The sequence below is a fragment of the Somniosus microcephalus genome, chromosome 17, assembly GCF_052327205.1.
Source record: "Somniosus microcephalus isolate GS21.2 chromosome 17, FLI_Smic_1.0, whole genome shotgun sequence".
Classification (NCBI taxonomy): Eukaryota; Metazoa; Chordata; class Chondrichthyes; order Squaliformes; family Somniosidae; genus Somniosus; species Somniosus microcephalus.
Genome location: NC_141003.1, coordinates 74,992,595 through 75,010,333, shown reverse-complemented (window position 1 = coordinate 75,010,333; position 17,739 = coordinate 74,992,595). Strand labels below are relative to the sequence as shown.

Sequence of the window (17,739 nt, the reverse complement as noted above, 5' to 3'; positions counted from 1 at the left end):
TACACATTGGCACACCTGGCATGAAGCTTTGCCTGTTGAGAGCACCTATCAAGGGTGTGTGGATCCTGCACAATGGCAAATCTCGCAGTTGTCATTGTTTGTTCCACACTGCATTGTAACTGCCCTTGGATAGTTTCTTAGAGCTGCGGTTCAGTGGTTAGCACTCTTGCCTCTGAGTCAGAAGGTCATGGGTTCAAGCCCCACTCCAGAGACTTGAGCACAAAATCTAAGCTGATACTCCAGTGCCGTGCTGAGGGAGCACTGAACTGTCAGAGGTGCTGTCTTTTGGATGTGACGTTAAACCGAGGGCCCGTCTGCCCCCTCAGGAGGGCGTAAAAGATCCCCATGGCACTATTTCTAAGAAGAACAGGGGTGTTCTCCCTGGTGTCCTGGCCAATTTTTATCCCTCAACCAACATCACCAAGAAACAGATTATCTGGTCATAAGAATATAAGAAATAGGAGCAGGAGTAGGCCAATCGGCCCCTCGAGCCTGCTCCACCATTCAATAAGATCATGGCTGATCTGATCCTAACCTCAAATCTTCTATCACTCTCCATCCCACCCGAACCCATGTGATCTCCCGGGAGAGGCGAAAAACCAGATAAAAAACCCAATGGCCAATTTGGGAGAAAAAATCTGGGAAATTCCTCTCCGACCCATCTAGGCGATCGAAACTCGTCCAGGAGATCACTCTGTCCCTATATTTTCTACACTACTTACCTTCTGTAAAGGCGATCTCCACCCCAGCCAGGAGCAGGAATAAAACCATCTCCTGAAATCTAACACAGAATTAGAACACAAGAAGTAGGAGAAGAACCAGGCTACCTGGCCCCTGGGCCCGCTCCACTAGCCACAGGGCCATGACCATTCCGAACCTAGACTCATGTCCAATTTCCTGCCCGCTCCCCGTAATCCTTAATTCCCTTTACTTCTAGGAAACTATCTATTTCTGTTTTAAATTTATTTAATGATGTAGCTTCCACAGCTTTCTGGGGCAGCAAATTCCACAAACCTACCACCCTCTGAGTGAAGAAGTTTCTCCTCATCTCAGTTCTGAAGGAGCAGCCCCTTATTCTAAGATTATGCCCCCTAGTTCTAGTTTCACCCATCATTGGGAACATCCTCACCGCATCCACCCAATCAAGCCCCTTCACAATCTTATATGTTTCAATAAGATCGCCTCTCATTCTTCTGAACTCCAATGAGTAGAGTCCCAATCTACTCAACCTCTCCTCATATGACCACCCCCTCATCCCTGGGATTAACCGAGTGAACCTTCTTTGTACTGACTCGAGAGCAAGTATGTCTTTTCTTAAGTATGGACACCAAAACTGTATGCAGTATTCCAGGTGCGGTCTCACCAATACCTTGTATAACTGCAGCAATACCTCCCTGTTTTTATATTCTATCCCCCTAGCAATAAAAGCCAACATTCCATTGGCCTTCTTGATCACTTGCTGCACCTGCATACTAACTTTTTGAGTTTCATGCACCATTATCACATTGCTGTGGGAGCTTGCTGTGTGCAAATTGGCTGCCATGTTTCCTAGATTACAACAGCGACTACACTTCAAAAAAGTACTTCATTGGTTGTTAAGCACTTTGGGCTGTCCTGAGGTTGTGAAAGTCACTGCGTCAGCGGGAAACTCGAGCGGCAGAGCGGGGCTATAAAAGGCCCCAGAGACCAGGTAAGGCCTCACAGCGTCGGCGGGAATCTCGAGCGGCAGAGCGGGGCTATAAAAGGCCCCAGAGACCAGGTAGGTTTACCAGTCTCCGAACTCGGAATTCGGAGGGAAGGAGAGAGGTAAAAAGTAATCCAAGTGTGACGTCACCAGAAAGCGGGTAAGTGATTGGTTGGTAAGTATTTCTCTCTTTTTTAAGCTTAAACTCTGTGGTTTATAGTTTCTAAGGTGTGATATTCATCATCTAGAATCGGGGCAGAGGGTATTTAAAAATAATAATAAATTTAATTAATTACATAGAATGGGAGATCAGGTGATGTGTTGCTGCTGCAATATGTGGGAGCTGGTGGACACCATTGATGCTCACGGTGATCACATTTGCAGTAAGTGTTGGCTGCTCGAGGAATTCCGGCTTCGTGTTGAAGAGCTGGAGTCCGAGCTTCAAACACTGAGACACATCAGGGAGGGGGAGAGTTACCTGGACTCTGTATCAGGAGGTAGTCACACCAATTAGATTAATTAATTCAGATGTAGTCCGTGGCCAGGGTCAGGATGGTGTGACTAGAAGTGAGGCAGGTACGGGGATCCAGGAGGTAGTGTTGGAGGAGCCGCAGCCCTTGCTCTTGTCCAGCAGGTTTAAGGCTCTTACTCCGTGAGGATGGGAACAGGAACTGCGGGGAGGATGAGCAACCTGGCCACAGCACCGTGGAGCGGGGGGCCATTCAAGTGGGGGGAGTTAAAAGAAATGTTGTAGTGGTAGGGGATAGTATCATTAGGGGGATAGATAGAGTTCTTTGCAGCCGAGAGCGAGAGTCCCAAAGGCTGTGTTGCCTGCCCGGTGCCAGGGTTAAGGACATCTCCTCTGGGCTGGAGAGAAACTTGGAGTGGGAGGGGGAGGATCCAGTTGTCATGGTCCATGTTGGTACCAACGACATAGATAGGACAAGGAAGGAGGTTCTGCTGAGGGAGTTTGAGCAGCTAGGGGCCAAATTAAAAAGCAGAACCACAAGGGTAATAATCTCTGGATTACTACCTGAGCCACGTGCAAATTTGGCTAGGGTAAATAAAATGAGAGAGTTAAATGCGTGGCTCAAAGACTGGTGTGGGAGAAATGGGTTTTGCTTCCTGGGACACTGGCACCAGTACTGGGACAGGAGAGAGCTGTTCCGTTGGGACGGACTTCACTTGGCCAGTGCTGGGACTAGAATCCTGGCGAATCGAATAACTAGGGCTGTAGAGAGGGCTTCAAACTAATTAGTGGGGGGGGAGGTTTTAAGAGAGCGAAAAATAAAAATGACAGCGGAGAAGGCAATAGAGCAAGGTAGCAGTGGGGGAATTAAAAACCAGAGCATGTCAGGAAGGGACAGAATGTATAATGATAAAGGTAAGTAGTAAAAGGGGTAAAAGCAGGAATAAATTGTCAGAAAACATATTTGAAAGTTCTTTATCTGAATGCACGCAGCATTCGTAACAACATTGACGAGTTGACGGTGCAAATAACTACACATGGGTATGATCTGGTGGCCATTACGGAAACATGGCTGCAAGATAATCATGACTGGGAACTAAACATACAAGGGTATTTGACAATTAGGAAGGACAGACAGGAAGGAAAGGGAGGTGGGGTTGCTATGTTAATCAAGGATGGAATCACTGCAATAGTCAGAAATGATATTGTGTCAAAGGATCAGGATAGTGAAACAGTTTGGGTGGAGATAAGGAATAATAAGGGGAAAAAGTCACTAGTGGGCGTAGTCTATAGGCCTCCTAACAGTTGCAACTCTGTTGGTCAGAGTATAAATCAGGAAATAGTTGGGGCTTGTAATAAGGGAACAGCTATAATCATGGGGGATTTTAACTTTCATATTGACTGGACTAATCAAATTGGGCATGGCAGCATTGAGGAAGAGTTCATAGAGTGCATTAGGGATGGGTTCCTTGAGCAGTATGTAACTGAACCAACCAGGGGGCAGGCAATCTTAGATCTGGTCCTGTGTAATGAGACAGGATTAATAAAAAATGTCCCAGTAAAGGATCCCCTTGGAATGAGTGACCATAATATGGTTGAATTCCAAATTCAGTTTGAGGGTGAGAGAGTTGGATCTCAAACCAGCGTACTAAGCTTAAATAAAGGAGACTATGAAGGTATGAGAGTAGAATTGACTAAAGTGGACTGGGAAAACAGATTAAAGTGTAAGACGGTACATGAGCAGTGGTGTACATTCAAGGAGATATTTCACATCTTTCAAGATAAATATATTCCACTGAGGAAAAAGGGGAGTAAAAGAAAAGACAGCCATCCATGGCTTAGTAAAGTAATAAAGGATTCAACTGAAAACAAGGGCATATAAAGTAGCCAAATCTAGTGTGAGGATAGAAGATTGGGAAGCATTTAAAAGCCAGCAAACAATAACTAAAAGATTAATTAAGAAAGGGAAGATAGATTATGAAAGTAAACTAGCAAAAAATATAAAAACAGATAGCAAGAGTTTCTACAGCTATATAAAAAGAAAAAGGGTGGCTAAAGTGAACGATGGTCCCTTAGAGGATGGGACTGGGAAACTAGTGGTGGGGAACATGGAGATGGCAAAGACGTTGAACAAATATTTTGTATCAGTCTTTACAGTAGAGGACACTAAAAATATCCCAACACTGGGCAATTGGGGGGGGGGGGGGAGGAGCTAAACACGATTAAAATCACTAAGGAGATGGTACTCAGTAAAATAATGGGACTTAAGGCAGATAAATCCCCCGGACCTGATGGCCTACATCCTAGGGTCTTGAGAGAAGTGGCGGTAGGGATTGTGGGTGCATTGGTGATCATTTTCCAGAACTCCCTGGACTCAGGAAAGGTCCCAGCCGATTGGAAAACTGCTAATGTAACACCCTTATTTAAGAAGGGAAGTAGACAAAAAGCTGGAAACTATAGACCAGTTAGCCTAACATCTGTGGTTGGCAAAATGTTGGAGTCCATTATTAAGGAAACAGTAACAGAGCATTTGGATAAACATAATTTAATAGGACAGAGTCAGCATGGTTTTACGAAGGGGAAGTCATGTTTGACAAATTTGCTCGAATTCTTTGAGGATGTAACATACAGGGTGGATAAAGGGGAACCAGTGGATGTAGTGTATTTGGACTTCCAAAAGGCATTTGACATGGTTCCACACAAAAGATTACTGATCAAGATAAAAAATCACGGGATTGGGGGTAATATACTGGCATGGGTGGAAGATTGGCTATCTAACAGAAAACAAAGAGTTGGGATAAATGGTTCGTTCTTGGGCTGGCAATCAGTAACTAGTGGTGTTCCGCAGGGGTCAGTGCTGGGACCCCAACTCTTTACAATCTATATTAACGATTTGGAGGAAGGGGCCGAGTGCAACATATCCAAGTTTGCCGATGATACAAAGATGGGAGGGAAAGCAGTTAGTGAGGAGGACATAAAAAACCTGCAAAAGGACATAGACAGGCTAAGTGAGTGGGCAGAGATTTGGCAGATGCAATATAATGTTGGAAAGTGTGAGGTTATGCACTTTGGCAGAAAAAATCAAAGAGCAAGTTATTATCTAAATGGAGAGAAACTGCAAAGTGCTACAGTACAAAGAGATCTGGGGGTCCTGGTGCATGAAACACAAAAAGTTAGTATGCAGGTGCAGCAGGTGATCAGGAAGGCCAATGGAATCTTGGCTTTTATTGCAAGGGGGATGGAGTATAAAAACAGGGAAGTCTTGCTGCAGTTATACAGGGTAATGGTGAGGCCACACCTGGAATACTGCGTGCAGTTTTGGTTTCCATATTTAAGAAAAGATACTTGCTCTCGAGGCGGTTCAGAGAAGGTTCACTCAGTTGATTCCAGAGATGAGGGGCTTGACGTATGAGGAAAGGTTGAGTAGGTTGGGACTCTACTCATTGGAGTTCAGAAGAATGAGAGGCGATCTTATCGAAACATATAAGATTGTGAGGGGGCTTGATCGGGTGGATGCGGTGAGGATGTTTCCACTGATGGGTGAGACTGGAACTAGGGGGCATAATCTTAGAATAAGGGGCTGCCGTTTCAAAACTGAGATGAGGAGAAACTTCTTCACTCAGAGGGTAGTAAATCTATGGAATTTGCTACCCCAGAGAGCTGCGGAAGCTGCAACATTAAATAAATTTAAAATGGAGATAGACATTTTCCTAGCAGATAAGGGAATTAGGGGTTATGGGGAGAGGGCAGGGAAGTGGACGTGAGTCTAGATTCAGATCAGCCATGATCCTATTGAATGGCGGAGCAGGCCCGAGGGGCTGTATGGCCTACTCCTGCTCCTACTTCTTATGTTCTTATGTTCTTATAAATGCAAGTTCTTTCTTTCTAGAAATATGTTAATTAGGCAGATAGGGTGTATGAAGCTGGGCTAATTTGATCAGTCAGTTTGGATTTAGGCACAGTGTTATGGTAAACGTCAATCTGAAGTTGTGGTGATGCACACACACCATCAGCAAGTACCCAGAAAGAGGCCTCGTCAGTCCCCAGAGCTACTACCTTCACACATTGGCCCTGAAATTAGGATCGGAGGCTTGCCGCGCGTGCAAGCCTCCGATGTGCGCTCACCCTGCGCGCCGACATCTGAAGCCTGAGCCTGCTCGCATTTCCTGTCACTGGCCCGGTCCCGATGTCGGCGCGCTGTGCTTACCTGATCCAGCGGCGTAGTTAGTGCGATGTGCCGGCTGGGATCAGGTGAGCACTGTGCAGCCAATCAGGGGAGGGGAAACTCACTCATGAGTTTGACAGTAAGAGCTGTCAAACTCATGAAAAGTATGGGCTGCCAAAACACTACTTTAACTTTAAATAAAATTTTAAAAAACATCCCACTGATTATATTAACTATAAATAAGTTTTTAAAAATGTTTTAAACAATTAATCAATTTTTTGAAAAAAATAAATTTTTATAAGATAGGGTCTAAAACTAAACTTACTATCCTGTAAATTCTTTAAAAATAACAAACCTGTGGAAAAAAAATTTCTACATTGTACTAAAAGCCCACTTACCTGAAAAACTAAGTACTTACGTCTGGTTTTTCCACGCGTAAAGGCCAGAGGCCTATACGCTCGGGCAACTCTGGAAAAAAAAAAGGAATGTCACTGCGCACGCGCTGCCTGTGCAGTCGCACGCATACTGCCTCTTAACCCCTTGGGTCAGAGGACAGGAAATGCCGGTTTTCAGCGCATGTGCTGTGCATGCTGAAAACCGGCAATTCCTCAGGCCACACGTGTGATTACCCCGTCCGTACTCACGTGTTGTGACAGAAATTACTGGGCCATTTAGATTGGTGCTGCAAGGCAGGGAAGCTGAGAATTTGTGTCGATCCGGTGGGGCGTAATGTATTGGGGCTCCAACCTGTTGTGTCACTCAATGGTAGGAGGTGGCCACTTCCCTGCCATCCCCTACACTTTGAGTTCTCAATCCCAGCCATGTCCCACATGAGGAGGCCAAAAATTTCTCTTGGTTGAATTTTTGTGCTCCTCGGAATGAGGGGAATGAAACAGTTCACTCTCCAGGCACCCGGTGTCAGCATAAAGCACTCCTAGAGACAGTTAGATATGCAATGAAACTCCCTCAATCCAGCCCCAACCTCAGGAGTGCCTCTTAGGACATGTTGAGGAAGGTCCTCACTATCCAGAAGCAAGTGATGAATAATGCATGTCCGTGATGCAACCTAGGTTCAAATTTTCATTGGCCACAGGAAATCCCATGAATACAATGATCTCAGGAATTCCTTCCGCACGTTAATATTCTAATAGGGAATTGTGTAAAGTACAGTTCAATGTAGAGATAGCAGCACTCTGAGTATAGTCATCTCGTAAGCACATTGCTGTTCAATACATTTGACCTCAGTAGTTCTGTTCTCATCATTTTCCAGAGCCAAGGAGAAGTATTGATATATGGAATGTGTTTCAAGTAAAAAGAAAAAAGAAAGATTTGCATTTATATACCTCAGGACATCCCAAAGCGTTTTACAGAGTAGTCACTGTTGCAATGTAGGAAACTGTGTGCAAGGTCCCACAAACAGCAATATGATAATGACCAGATAATCTGTTTTAATAATGCTGGTTGAGGGATAAATATTGGCCAGGACACCGGGGAGAACTCCCCTGCTCTTCTTTAAAATAGTAGCATGGGATCTTTTACGTCCACCTGAGAGGGCGGATGAGACCTCGGTTTAACACCTCATCTGATAGACAGCACCTCTGACAGTGCAACACTGCCTCAGTACTACACTGGGAGTGTCAGCCTAGATGTCTGTGCTCAAGTCTCTGGAGTGGGACTTGAACCCACAGCCTTCTGACTTAGAGGCGAGAGTCCTACCCACTAAAACACTTCTAATACATCAATTCCAGAAGCATATCGCATTCCCAAATTCTGTTTGTTTTTCAACGAAAGCCATGCACTGGAGGCCTTGGACATAGAGAGCTAGTGTGCCAAATGGAAACAAAATCACACTGGTGAAAGGTTCTTCAGAGAGTGAACCTCACTTTGCACCTGGTCCTCGTCATACCTGAATAGGGGGGCATGATGGTAACACCAGGAGCCAAAGGAAGTTCCATTCCCCAACAGTGACACCCCTTACATCAATTAACGTTGAAAAACACATGTCCCGAAATATATCATCAAAGCAAGTACCATGGCAATGATTTTCCTGTCTTTAAATGCTGAACAGGAAAATATATTTTTCAAATGAGTAACCAATTGTCAACAGCTGACAATATTTTGCCAGGCATTCTTATTTATTTTCGGCTTGCGATTTTATTTTCTTTTGTGCTCAACTCAAGGTCACTTTGCATATGCTGTAGATCAATTTAACAAGGCTACAGTACGTGTTTTGTGACTCTGCAAATGGGAGTAATGCAGAGAGAGTGCATTGCGCCGGTCTGCTGCCTTTTCTGTACATTATGTTACAATGATCAATACGAGGTGTTCAACATTATGAGGGGTTTCTGATAGAATCGATGGGGCAAAACTGTTTCCACTGGCAGGAGGGTCGATGACCAGAGGAGACAGAATTAAGGTAATTGGCAAAAGAACCAGAGGGGCGATGGGGAGAATTTGTTTGTTTATTGCAGCGAGTTATGATGATCTGGAATGCGCTGCCTGAAAGGGTGGTGGAAGCAGATTCACTAGCAACTTTCAAGAGGGAATCAGATATATACTTGAGGGGAAAAATTTGCAGAGCTATGGGGAAAGAGCAGGGGAGTGGGACTAATTGGATAGCTCTTTCATAGAGCAAGATGGGCCGGATGGCCTCCTTCTGTGCTATGATTTTCTATGATTTCAGTGGTACATTCTCCTTACCAGATGTTGTACTACTTGTAGAGTCCTGTGTTGTAGAGGCACTGCTTTCATTCTGACCAGAAGGAGCTGGTGCTGTGGACCTTTCAGGTTGAACAGATGGGTTGCTACTCTGACCCAGAGATGTCGTTGACATGGTGTTGGTCAGATCCGTTGTTGCTGGACTGGCCACCACTCCAGGAGTTGTACTGGGAGAGAGTGTGGTCACTGTGGGTGCCTTGATCGTAACAGTAGAGTTGTCAGCTCCAGAGGTTGATACCGTTTTTCCTTTTTCTTGTGTTGCAGTGTTGGAAGGCATGGCAACAGTCGTTGTGTTATGCTCAGTGGATACGCTGTTGTTCTGTGGCGTTACAGACGTGTTGGTGTCCGTTCCTAGTGTTGAGGAGCCGCTGGTTGGAATGCTAATTAACCAGTAACCTGCCAAAGTAATGAGAGTCTGAGGTTATTATAGGAACAGGAGGCCACTCAGCCCCTCGAGCCTGCTCTGCCCTTAAATTATATCATGGCTGAGCTGTATTTTAACTCGCCTTGGTTCCATTACAACAGTGACTACACTTCAAAAAGTACTTGTGATAAAAATAATAACTTCCGGGAAGTTATGTCATCACTTCCTGTGAACTGTGAACTGTGAACTATGAACTATGAACTGTGTACATACCTCACTTCCTGTCATATGTCACTTCCTGTTGGACTGGTATAAATACTGGTCTGTTCAGTATTGTAAGAGGCTTCTACCAGAGGCATGGTAAAGACCTCTCTTGTATATAGTGTGTTTATAAGTTACTTAAAGCTTACTTTAAAGTTACTTGATGGTAAGTCTCCTTTTTCTTACATCAATTTAAGTAACTTAATATTTACACTCACAAATACTAGACCTTCGGACAAACTCGGAGTTAAGGATCCAGGGAACCACCCATCATGGAGAAAATCCTTAGACCTATTCGTCTGGACTTGGACCCGAATACACCAGCAGCTGGCAGGGTATGGAAGCATTGGTACCGTACTTTTGAGAATTTTCTGGATGAATGTGAAGCGGATGCTCCTGCTAGATTGAGGATACTTATCAATTATGTGACCCCAAAAGTGTTCGAATATGTTGATGAATGGGATAATTATGATGAGGTGATTCGGGCACTTAAGAAACTGTATGCCAAGACCCCAAATGAGGTCTATGCTAGACATCTACTGGCCACAGCCCAACAAGGGCCAGGGGAATCAATTGACGAATTCCTGCAAGAACTTCGCAGGCTCAGCATAGATTGTAACTTTCAGGCAGCCTCAGCTGAGCTGTACCGCCAAGAAATGATTCGTGATGCTTTCATCTGCGGGATTGCCTCTCCATTTATACACCAGCGTCTACTAGAAAGTAAAACACTTGAGCTACAAAAAGCTTTTGACCTAGCTTGTTCTCTGGATTTGGCAAAGAGAAATGCAGACCTCTATCAGCTGCCCAGATCTCGATCTGCCGCTGTAGCTGCAACCAGACAATTCAAGTGGTCTCAGCTGAACCCTATCATGGGGGAATCTAATTCTGATAATTCTGATGAAGAAGAGGAGGATGACCCCACTTTAGCAGCCTCTTGGCAATCTAGGAAGGAATGCTTCTTTTGTGGAGATGCTTTTCACCCTAGGAAAACCTGCCCTGCTCGCAATGCAATCTGCAGTTATTGCAGAAAAAAAGGACACTTTGCTAAAGTTTGCCTATCAAGGGCCTCTACGAGGGCCAATCCAGCTAAGGCCTACTGAACTGCCCCAATTAGGGCCTATCAAGATGCTCCAGCTAGGACCTATCAAGCTTCCTCTCGAGCTCTCTCCCGAAGAAGCACACCGAGAGTTTTAGCCACTCTCTGTGCAATGACACCAATTACAGCTGCTTGCCCACAGAACCTGTCTCATGCAGCCACAAAAATTTCAATTAAAGGGCATACCTTAGATGCCTTAATTGACTCAGGAAGTACTGATAGTTTCATTAAGGAACAGATTGTTGCGAAATTGAAACTACATGTCTTCCCATCGGACCAGGCAATTGCGATGGCTCAGTCATCACTTAATACCAGAATCTCCGGCTTTTGTGTTGTTGATATTACACTTCATGGTCGTATGTATCCCTCCACCCGACTTTCGGTGCTCAAGGACTTATGTAGTGATCTCCTCTTAGGGCTGGACTTCCAAAAACAGCATAAGAAACTCACCATTGAGTTTGGTGGATCCAAACCCGGACTTACTATTTCTAATATACCGTCTAAATTACCGTTTTGTGCATTATCAGCAGCTTCACTTGATGAACCCTCATTATTTGCCAGTATTCCGCCTCAATGCAAACCAATAATAACGAAATCGCGGCGCTTTAATCAGGAAGACCAATCTTTTATTGCGGCTGAAATCTCTCGACTTCTAGCAGAGGATATCATCGAACCATGTTCGTCGCCCTGGCGGGCTCAAGTCGTCATTGTCAAGAACCCTCTAAAACCTCACAAACAGCGACTATGCATCGATTATTCGCAAACCATCAATCAATATACCGACTTGGACGCCTACCCATTGCCACGCATTGATGATATGGTTAATAAACTGGCCGAATACAAAGTGTTCTCAACTTACGATTTAAAAAGTGCCTATCATCAGGTACCCTTGAAGGTCTCAGATAAGCAGTACATGGCCTTTGAGGCTAATGGACGGCTGTACCAATTTCGTCGCCTCCCATTCGGGGTTACTAATGGAGTGGCTGTCTTCCAACGGGCAATGGATGGCCTGGTTAAGCAGGAAAACCTAAGGGACACTTTTCCCTATCTTGATAACATTACCATTGCAGGTCACGATCAACAGGAACACGACGTCAACCTCCAAAAATTTCGGGATGCCCTCCATCGCCGTAATTTGACCCTGAATGAATCCAAATCTGTTGAGTCGCAACCGACCATCAACATCCTTGGCTACTGCGTAGGCAATGGTATCATTAAGCCAGACCCAGAAAGACTTCGCCCGCTCCAAGAGCTCCCGTCACCTAAGAATCCGGCTTCTTTACGTCGGGCTCTCGGTCTGTTTGCATACTACGCTAAATGGATTCCTCATTTTTCGGACAAAATCCAACCCTTGCTGCATGCTAGATCATTTCCACTGGGAACAGCGGCTGTTGCAGCCTTTAACCTTCTCAAAAAACAGTTGGAGAAAGCGGCTCTTCACTCCATCGATGAGAATCTCCCTTTCGTGGTTGAATGTGATGCCTTGGAGGTGGCGATCTCGGCTACTCTGAATCAGGAAGGTCGTCCTGTAGCATTTATGTCCAGGACCTTACAAGGTGCCGAGCTACATTATCCTCCGGTTGAGAAAGAAGCCACAGCCATCATAGAGGCAGTACGGAAGTGGAACAATTTTCTAGCTCGCCAGCACTTTACATTGATCACGGACCAACGATCAGTCGCCTTCATGCTCGATAATCGAAAACGAACCAAAATTAAGAATAATAAAATACAACTTTGGAGGATGGAACTGGCCTCTTTTGGTTATACCATTCTCTATCGGCCTGGCAAGGAGAATGTGGCCCCAGACACCCTCACACGGGCATTCTGCTCCACTATGTCATCCTCTACTCTCATGGATGTCCACAATGGATTGTGTCATCCTGGCGTTACGCGCATGCTACATTTCGTACGATCACGGAATCTCCCTTTTTCCACTGGAGATGTAAAGAAAATATGCTCAGAATGCCGGCTTTGTGCGGAATTAAAACCTCAGTTCTTCCGCCCCTCAGATGGTATACTTATACATGCAACCCAACCGATGCAACGACTTAGCATCGATTTTAAGGGCCCAGTGCCCTCTTCAACTCGGAACACATATTTGCTCACCATGATCGACGAATATTCACGTTTTCCGTTTGCCTTCCCCTGCTCCAATATGCTGGCGTCCACAGTAATCTGCTGCCTTGAGCAGGTATTTTCTCTCTGTGGCATGCCGGCTTATATTCACTCAGATCGGGGTCCATCCTTTATGTCAAGGGAACTCAAGGACTACCTCTCAGAACGGGGAATTGCTACAAGCAAAACAACACCATACCATCCCATCGGAAATGGGCAGGTAGAGAGGTATAACGGTATCATCTGGAATTCCGTACGTCTCGCTTTAAGATCTCGGGGCCTACCAGACCAGCAATGGGAAACAGTGCTTCCGGATGCATTGCACTCTATACGGTCCCTGCTTTCTACAGCCACAAATACTACACCTCATGAGCGGTTCTTTGGATTCCAGCGTCGCTCATCTCATGGGACATCACTCCCGTCATGGCTAACTACTCCTGGACCTGTATTACTCCGAAGATACGTTCAGACGTCTAAAAATGACCCTCTCGTAGATGAGGTCGAACTAACCGATGCCAACCCCACCTATGCAAACATACGATATTCCGACGGCCGAGAATCTACTGTATCATTACGGGATCTGGCTCCCTGCCCACCAGGACCTAGTGGGACATCGGGTGATGGCATTTCACCAGGAAACTCTTGGGACCTATCGGGTACCCCTCTCCAGGATCCTGATCGGACACCAACTAGCTTGGTGCCGGTAGAATCCCGTGCTCAAGGTTGCGACCCTCCCGGTACCGCGCATGAAAGTACTGATCCGCCACAGACCAGCTCTGCACCTCCCTCTGAACAGAGGCAGTCCGACTTTGAACCTATTGGGGCTCATACTCGAAGCCATGATCTCCCTGACCCTTCACAGGGCAATCCAAGCCACACAGACTCTGACCAATGGCCAACCGCATGTAAGCGGACCAGCGACCCTCTACGACGGGAATCCAAACGGGTGCGACTCTTCCTTGTTCGGCGGCTGCGGACCAAAAGGTAGACCACAGCCTCCTAATCCTGCAGGAGGGAAGAATGTGATCAAAATAATAACTTCCGGGAAGTTATGTCATCACTTCCTGTGAACTGTGAACTATGAACTATGAACTGCGTACATACCTCACTTCCTGTCATATGTCACTTCCTGTTGGACTGGTATAAATACTGGTCTGTTCAGTATTGTAAGAGGCTTCTACCAGAGGCATGGTAAAGACCTCTCTTGTATATAGTGTGTTTATAAGTTACTTAAAGCTTACTTTAAAGTTACTTGATGGTAAGTCTCCTTTTTCTTACATCAGTACTTAATTGGTTGTAAAGTGCTTTGGGACGTCCTGAGATCGTGAAAGGCGCTATAGAAATGTCTTTTTTTTCTTTTTTGGGGGGAGAGAGTTCCAGATTTCCACTACCCTTTGTGTAAAGAAGTGCTTCCTGACATCACCCCTGAACAGCCTAGTTCTAATTTTAAGGTTATGCCCCCTTGTTCTGGACTCACCCCACCAGAGGAAATAGTTTCGCTCTATCTGCCCTATCAAATCCTTTAGTCATCTTAAACACTTCAATTACATCAGCCTTAGTCTTTGATCCTCGAGGGAATACCAGATAGTTTATGTAACTTGTCCTTACCATTTAACCCTCTAAGTCCCAGTATCATTTTGGTGATTAATTACAGACATTTGTAGATTATTTTTAAGAGACCGTTCAAATCCAGTCCAAGATGGAGGTCTCATCTCCGTTATGGGAGATGAGAAAAACTCATAAGAACATAAAAGTCCAGGACAAGAGAAGGTCATTTGGCCCATCAAGCCTCCTGTTTTCATGCATGATTATTCCATGATGTACTCCCCACCCTCCATATTGATAGTTCATTTGGAGCTGGACCCATATCTGTTGAGGAGGAGGATTGTGGGATATACAGATAACAGCTTGGTTTTTTTTGTTCACGTGAGTTAGGGAATGATTTTCTGAATTGCCGAATCTTCACCTCTAGGTGCTGACAGTGAGTGGCCGCGGGCTTTTCATTCGTGGAGAGCCCTATAGCCCAGTCTGATGTTGCTCTCACTTACTGTCCATGGGTCGCTGGTTAGTGATCAGCAGTAGGAACCCTGCTTGATATTTTCCCCACATTCATTCTATAGCCTAGGGACATTGAGACCAATTATAGCATCTCCACTGCTGCTGTGCCTGAACTCAATCAACTCACCAACCACAGACAGGGATGGATTGGTACTGTCCTGGTGCCTATGACTCAGTTCTGTAATTGTCAGTGCATTTACCCCGTGAGCCTTAACAACATAAGAACATAAGTATTAGGAGCAGGAGTAGGCCATACGGCCCTTCAAGTCTGCTCCGCCATTCAATAAGATCATGGCTGATCTTCGACCTCAACTCCACTTTCCCGCCTGATCTCCACATCCCTCGATTCCTCTAGAGTTCAAAAATCTATCTATCTCAGCCTTGAATATACTCAATGACTCAGCTTCCACAGCCGTTTGGGGTAGAAGATTCCAAAGATTCACAACCCTCAGTGAAAAAATTCCTCCTCATCTCAGTCTCAAATGGCCGACCCCTTATCCTGAGACTGTGCCCCCCAGTTCTAGACTCTCCAGCCAGGGGAAACAACCTCTCAGCATCTACCCTGTCAATCCCCCTCAGAATCTTATATGTTTCAATGAGATCACCTCTCATTCTTCTAAACTCCAGAGAGTACAGGCCCAATCTACTCAATCTCTCCTCATAGGACAACCTCCTCATCCCAGGGATCAATCTAGTGAACCTTTGTTGCACCGCCTCTAAGGCATGTATGTCCTTCCTCAGATAAGGAGACCAAAGCAGTGCACAGTACTCCAGGTGTGGTCTCACCAAGGCCCTGTACAATTGTAGCAAGACTTCCTTACTCTCTTGTACTCCAACCCCCTTGCAATAAAGGCCAACACGCCATTTGCCTTCCTTATTGCTTGCTGTACCTGCATGCTAACTTTTTGTGTTTCCTGTACGACGACACCTAAATCTCTCTGAACACCAACATTTAATAGTTTCTCACCATTTAAAAAACACTGTTTTTCTGTTCTTCCTATCAAAGTAAATAACCTCACATTTCCCCACATTATACTCCATCTGCCACCTTATTGCCCACTCACTTAACCTGTTTATATCCCTTTGCAGGCTCTTTGTGTCCTCCTCATAGCTTACTTTCCCACCTAGCTTTGTATCATCAGAAAACTTGGATACATTGCACTCGGTTCCTTCATCTAAGTTAATATAGATTGTAAATAGCTGAGACCCAAGCACTGACCCTTGTGGCACCCACTAGTTAGGGGTCATTTTCCGAGTGGCAGGCAGTGACTAGTGGGGTACCACAAGGATCGGTCCTAGGACCCCAGCTGTTCACAATATATATTAATGATCTGGACGAGGGAATTGGATGTAATATCTCCAAATTTGCAGACGACACAAAGCTGGGTGGGAGGGTAAGCTGTGAGGAGGATGTCGTGAAACTCCAGTACGATCTGGACAGATTGGGTGATTGGGCAGAAACATGGCAAATGCACTATAATGTGGATAAATGTGAGGTTATCCACTTTGGTGGCAAAAACAGGAAGGCAGATTATTATTTGAATGGCAATAGATTGGGAGAAGGGGAAGTGCAGAGAGACCTGGGTGTTCTTGTGCACCAGTCGCTGAAGGTAAGCATGCAGGTGCAGCAGGCGGTTAAGAAGGCAAATGGTATGTTGGCCTTCGTAGCAAGAGGGTTCGAGTACAGGAACAAGGATGTCTTGCTACAGTTGTGCAGGGCCTTGGTGAGACCGCACCTTGAGTACTGTGTGCAGTTTTGGTCGCCTTACCTGAGGAAGGACGTTCTTGCCATGGAAGGAGTGCAGCGAAGATTCACCAGGCTGATACCTGGGATGGCAGGAATGACGTATCAGGAGAGATTGTGTCGATTGGGCTTATACTCACTGGAGTTTAGAAGATTGAGAGGGGATCTCATCAAAACTTATAAAATTCTGTCAGGCCTGGACAGACTAGATGCAGGAAGGATGTTTATGATGGCCGGGGAGTCCAGAACCAGGGGTCATAGTCTAAGGATAAGGGGTAATCCATTTAGGACTGAAATGAGGAGGAATTTCTTCACCCAGAGAGTGGTGAACCTGTGGAATTCTCTACCACAGAGGGCGGTGGAGGCCAGTTCATTAAATATATTCAAAAAAGAGTTGGATATATTTCTTAAGGCTAAAGGGATCAAGGGATATGGGGAGAAGGCAGGGACAGGGTACTGAATTTGGATGATCAGCCATGATCTCATTGAATGGCGGAGCAGGCTCGAAGGGCCGAATGGCCTACTCCTGCTCCTATCTTCTATGTTTCTATGTTACAGCCTGCCAACCTGAAAATGACCTGTTTATCCCTACTCTCTGTTTTCTGTCTGTCAACCAATTCTCGATCCATGCTAAAATATTACCCCCAACCCCATGAGCCCTGTAGTTCCCCGTTTTCTCTCTCTCTCTCCTTTCTTGAATAGTGGGGTTACATTTGCTACCTTCCAATCTGCTGGGATCGTTCTAGAATCTAGTGAATTTTGGAAGATGACAACCAATGCATCCACTATCTTTGTAGCCATCTCCTTTAGAACCCTAGGATGTAGGCCATCAGGTCCAGGGGATTTTTTTGGCTTTTAGTCCCCGTCATGAATCTTATCATTCATGAAGAAATGACTCATGAAATAACACTGGGTGGCCAGCTGGTGGCACCGTCCAAGGAGTATAAATACTCGGACGTGGGCCCAGCTTGTTCAGGACGTTTTTCTAACTAGGAAATAGTGATGTAACTAGAATCTCATGGTTGTGAAACAGTTGATTAAAGCCTTGTTTTATACTCAAACCAA

The 17,739-nt window shown here is 45.3% G+C and overlaps 1 protein-coding gene across 1 annotated transcript in view; it reads right to left on the bottom strand.

Moving 5' to 3' along the window:
* The window catches only part of podxl (podocalyxin-like), a 193,831-nt gene that overhangs the window by 48,359 nt on the left and 127,733 nt on the right, over positions 1–17,739 (bottom strand). The window contains exon 2 of the mRNA XM_086010682.1: positions 9,019–9,432. Coding sequence (XP_085866808.1) covers positions 9,019–9,432 — 414 coding nt within the window. The remainder of the gene's footprint in view (positions 1–9,018; positions 9,433–17,739) is intronic.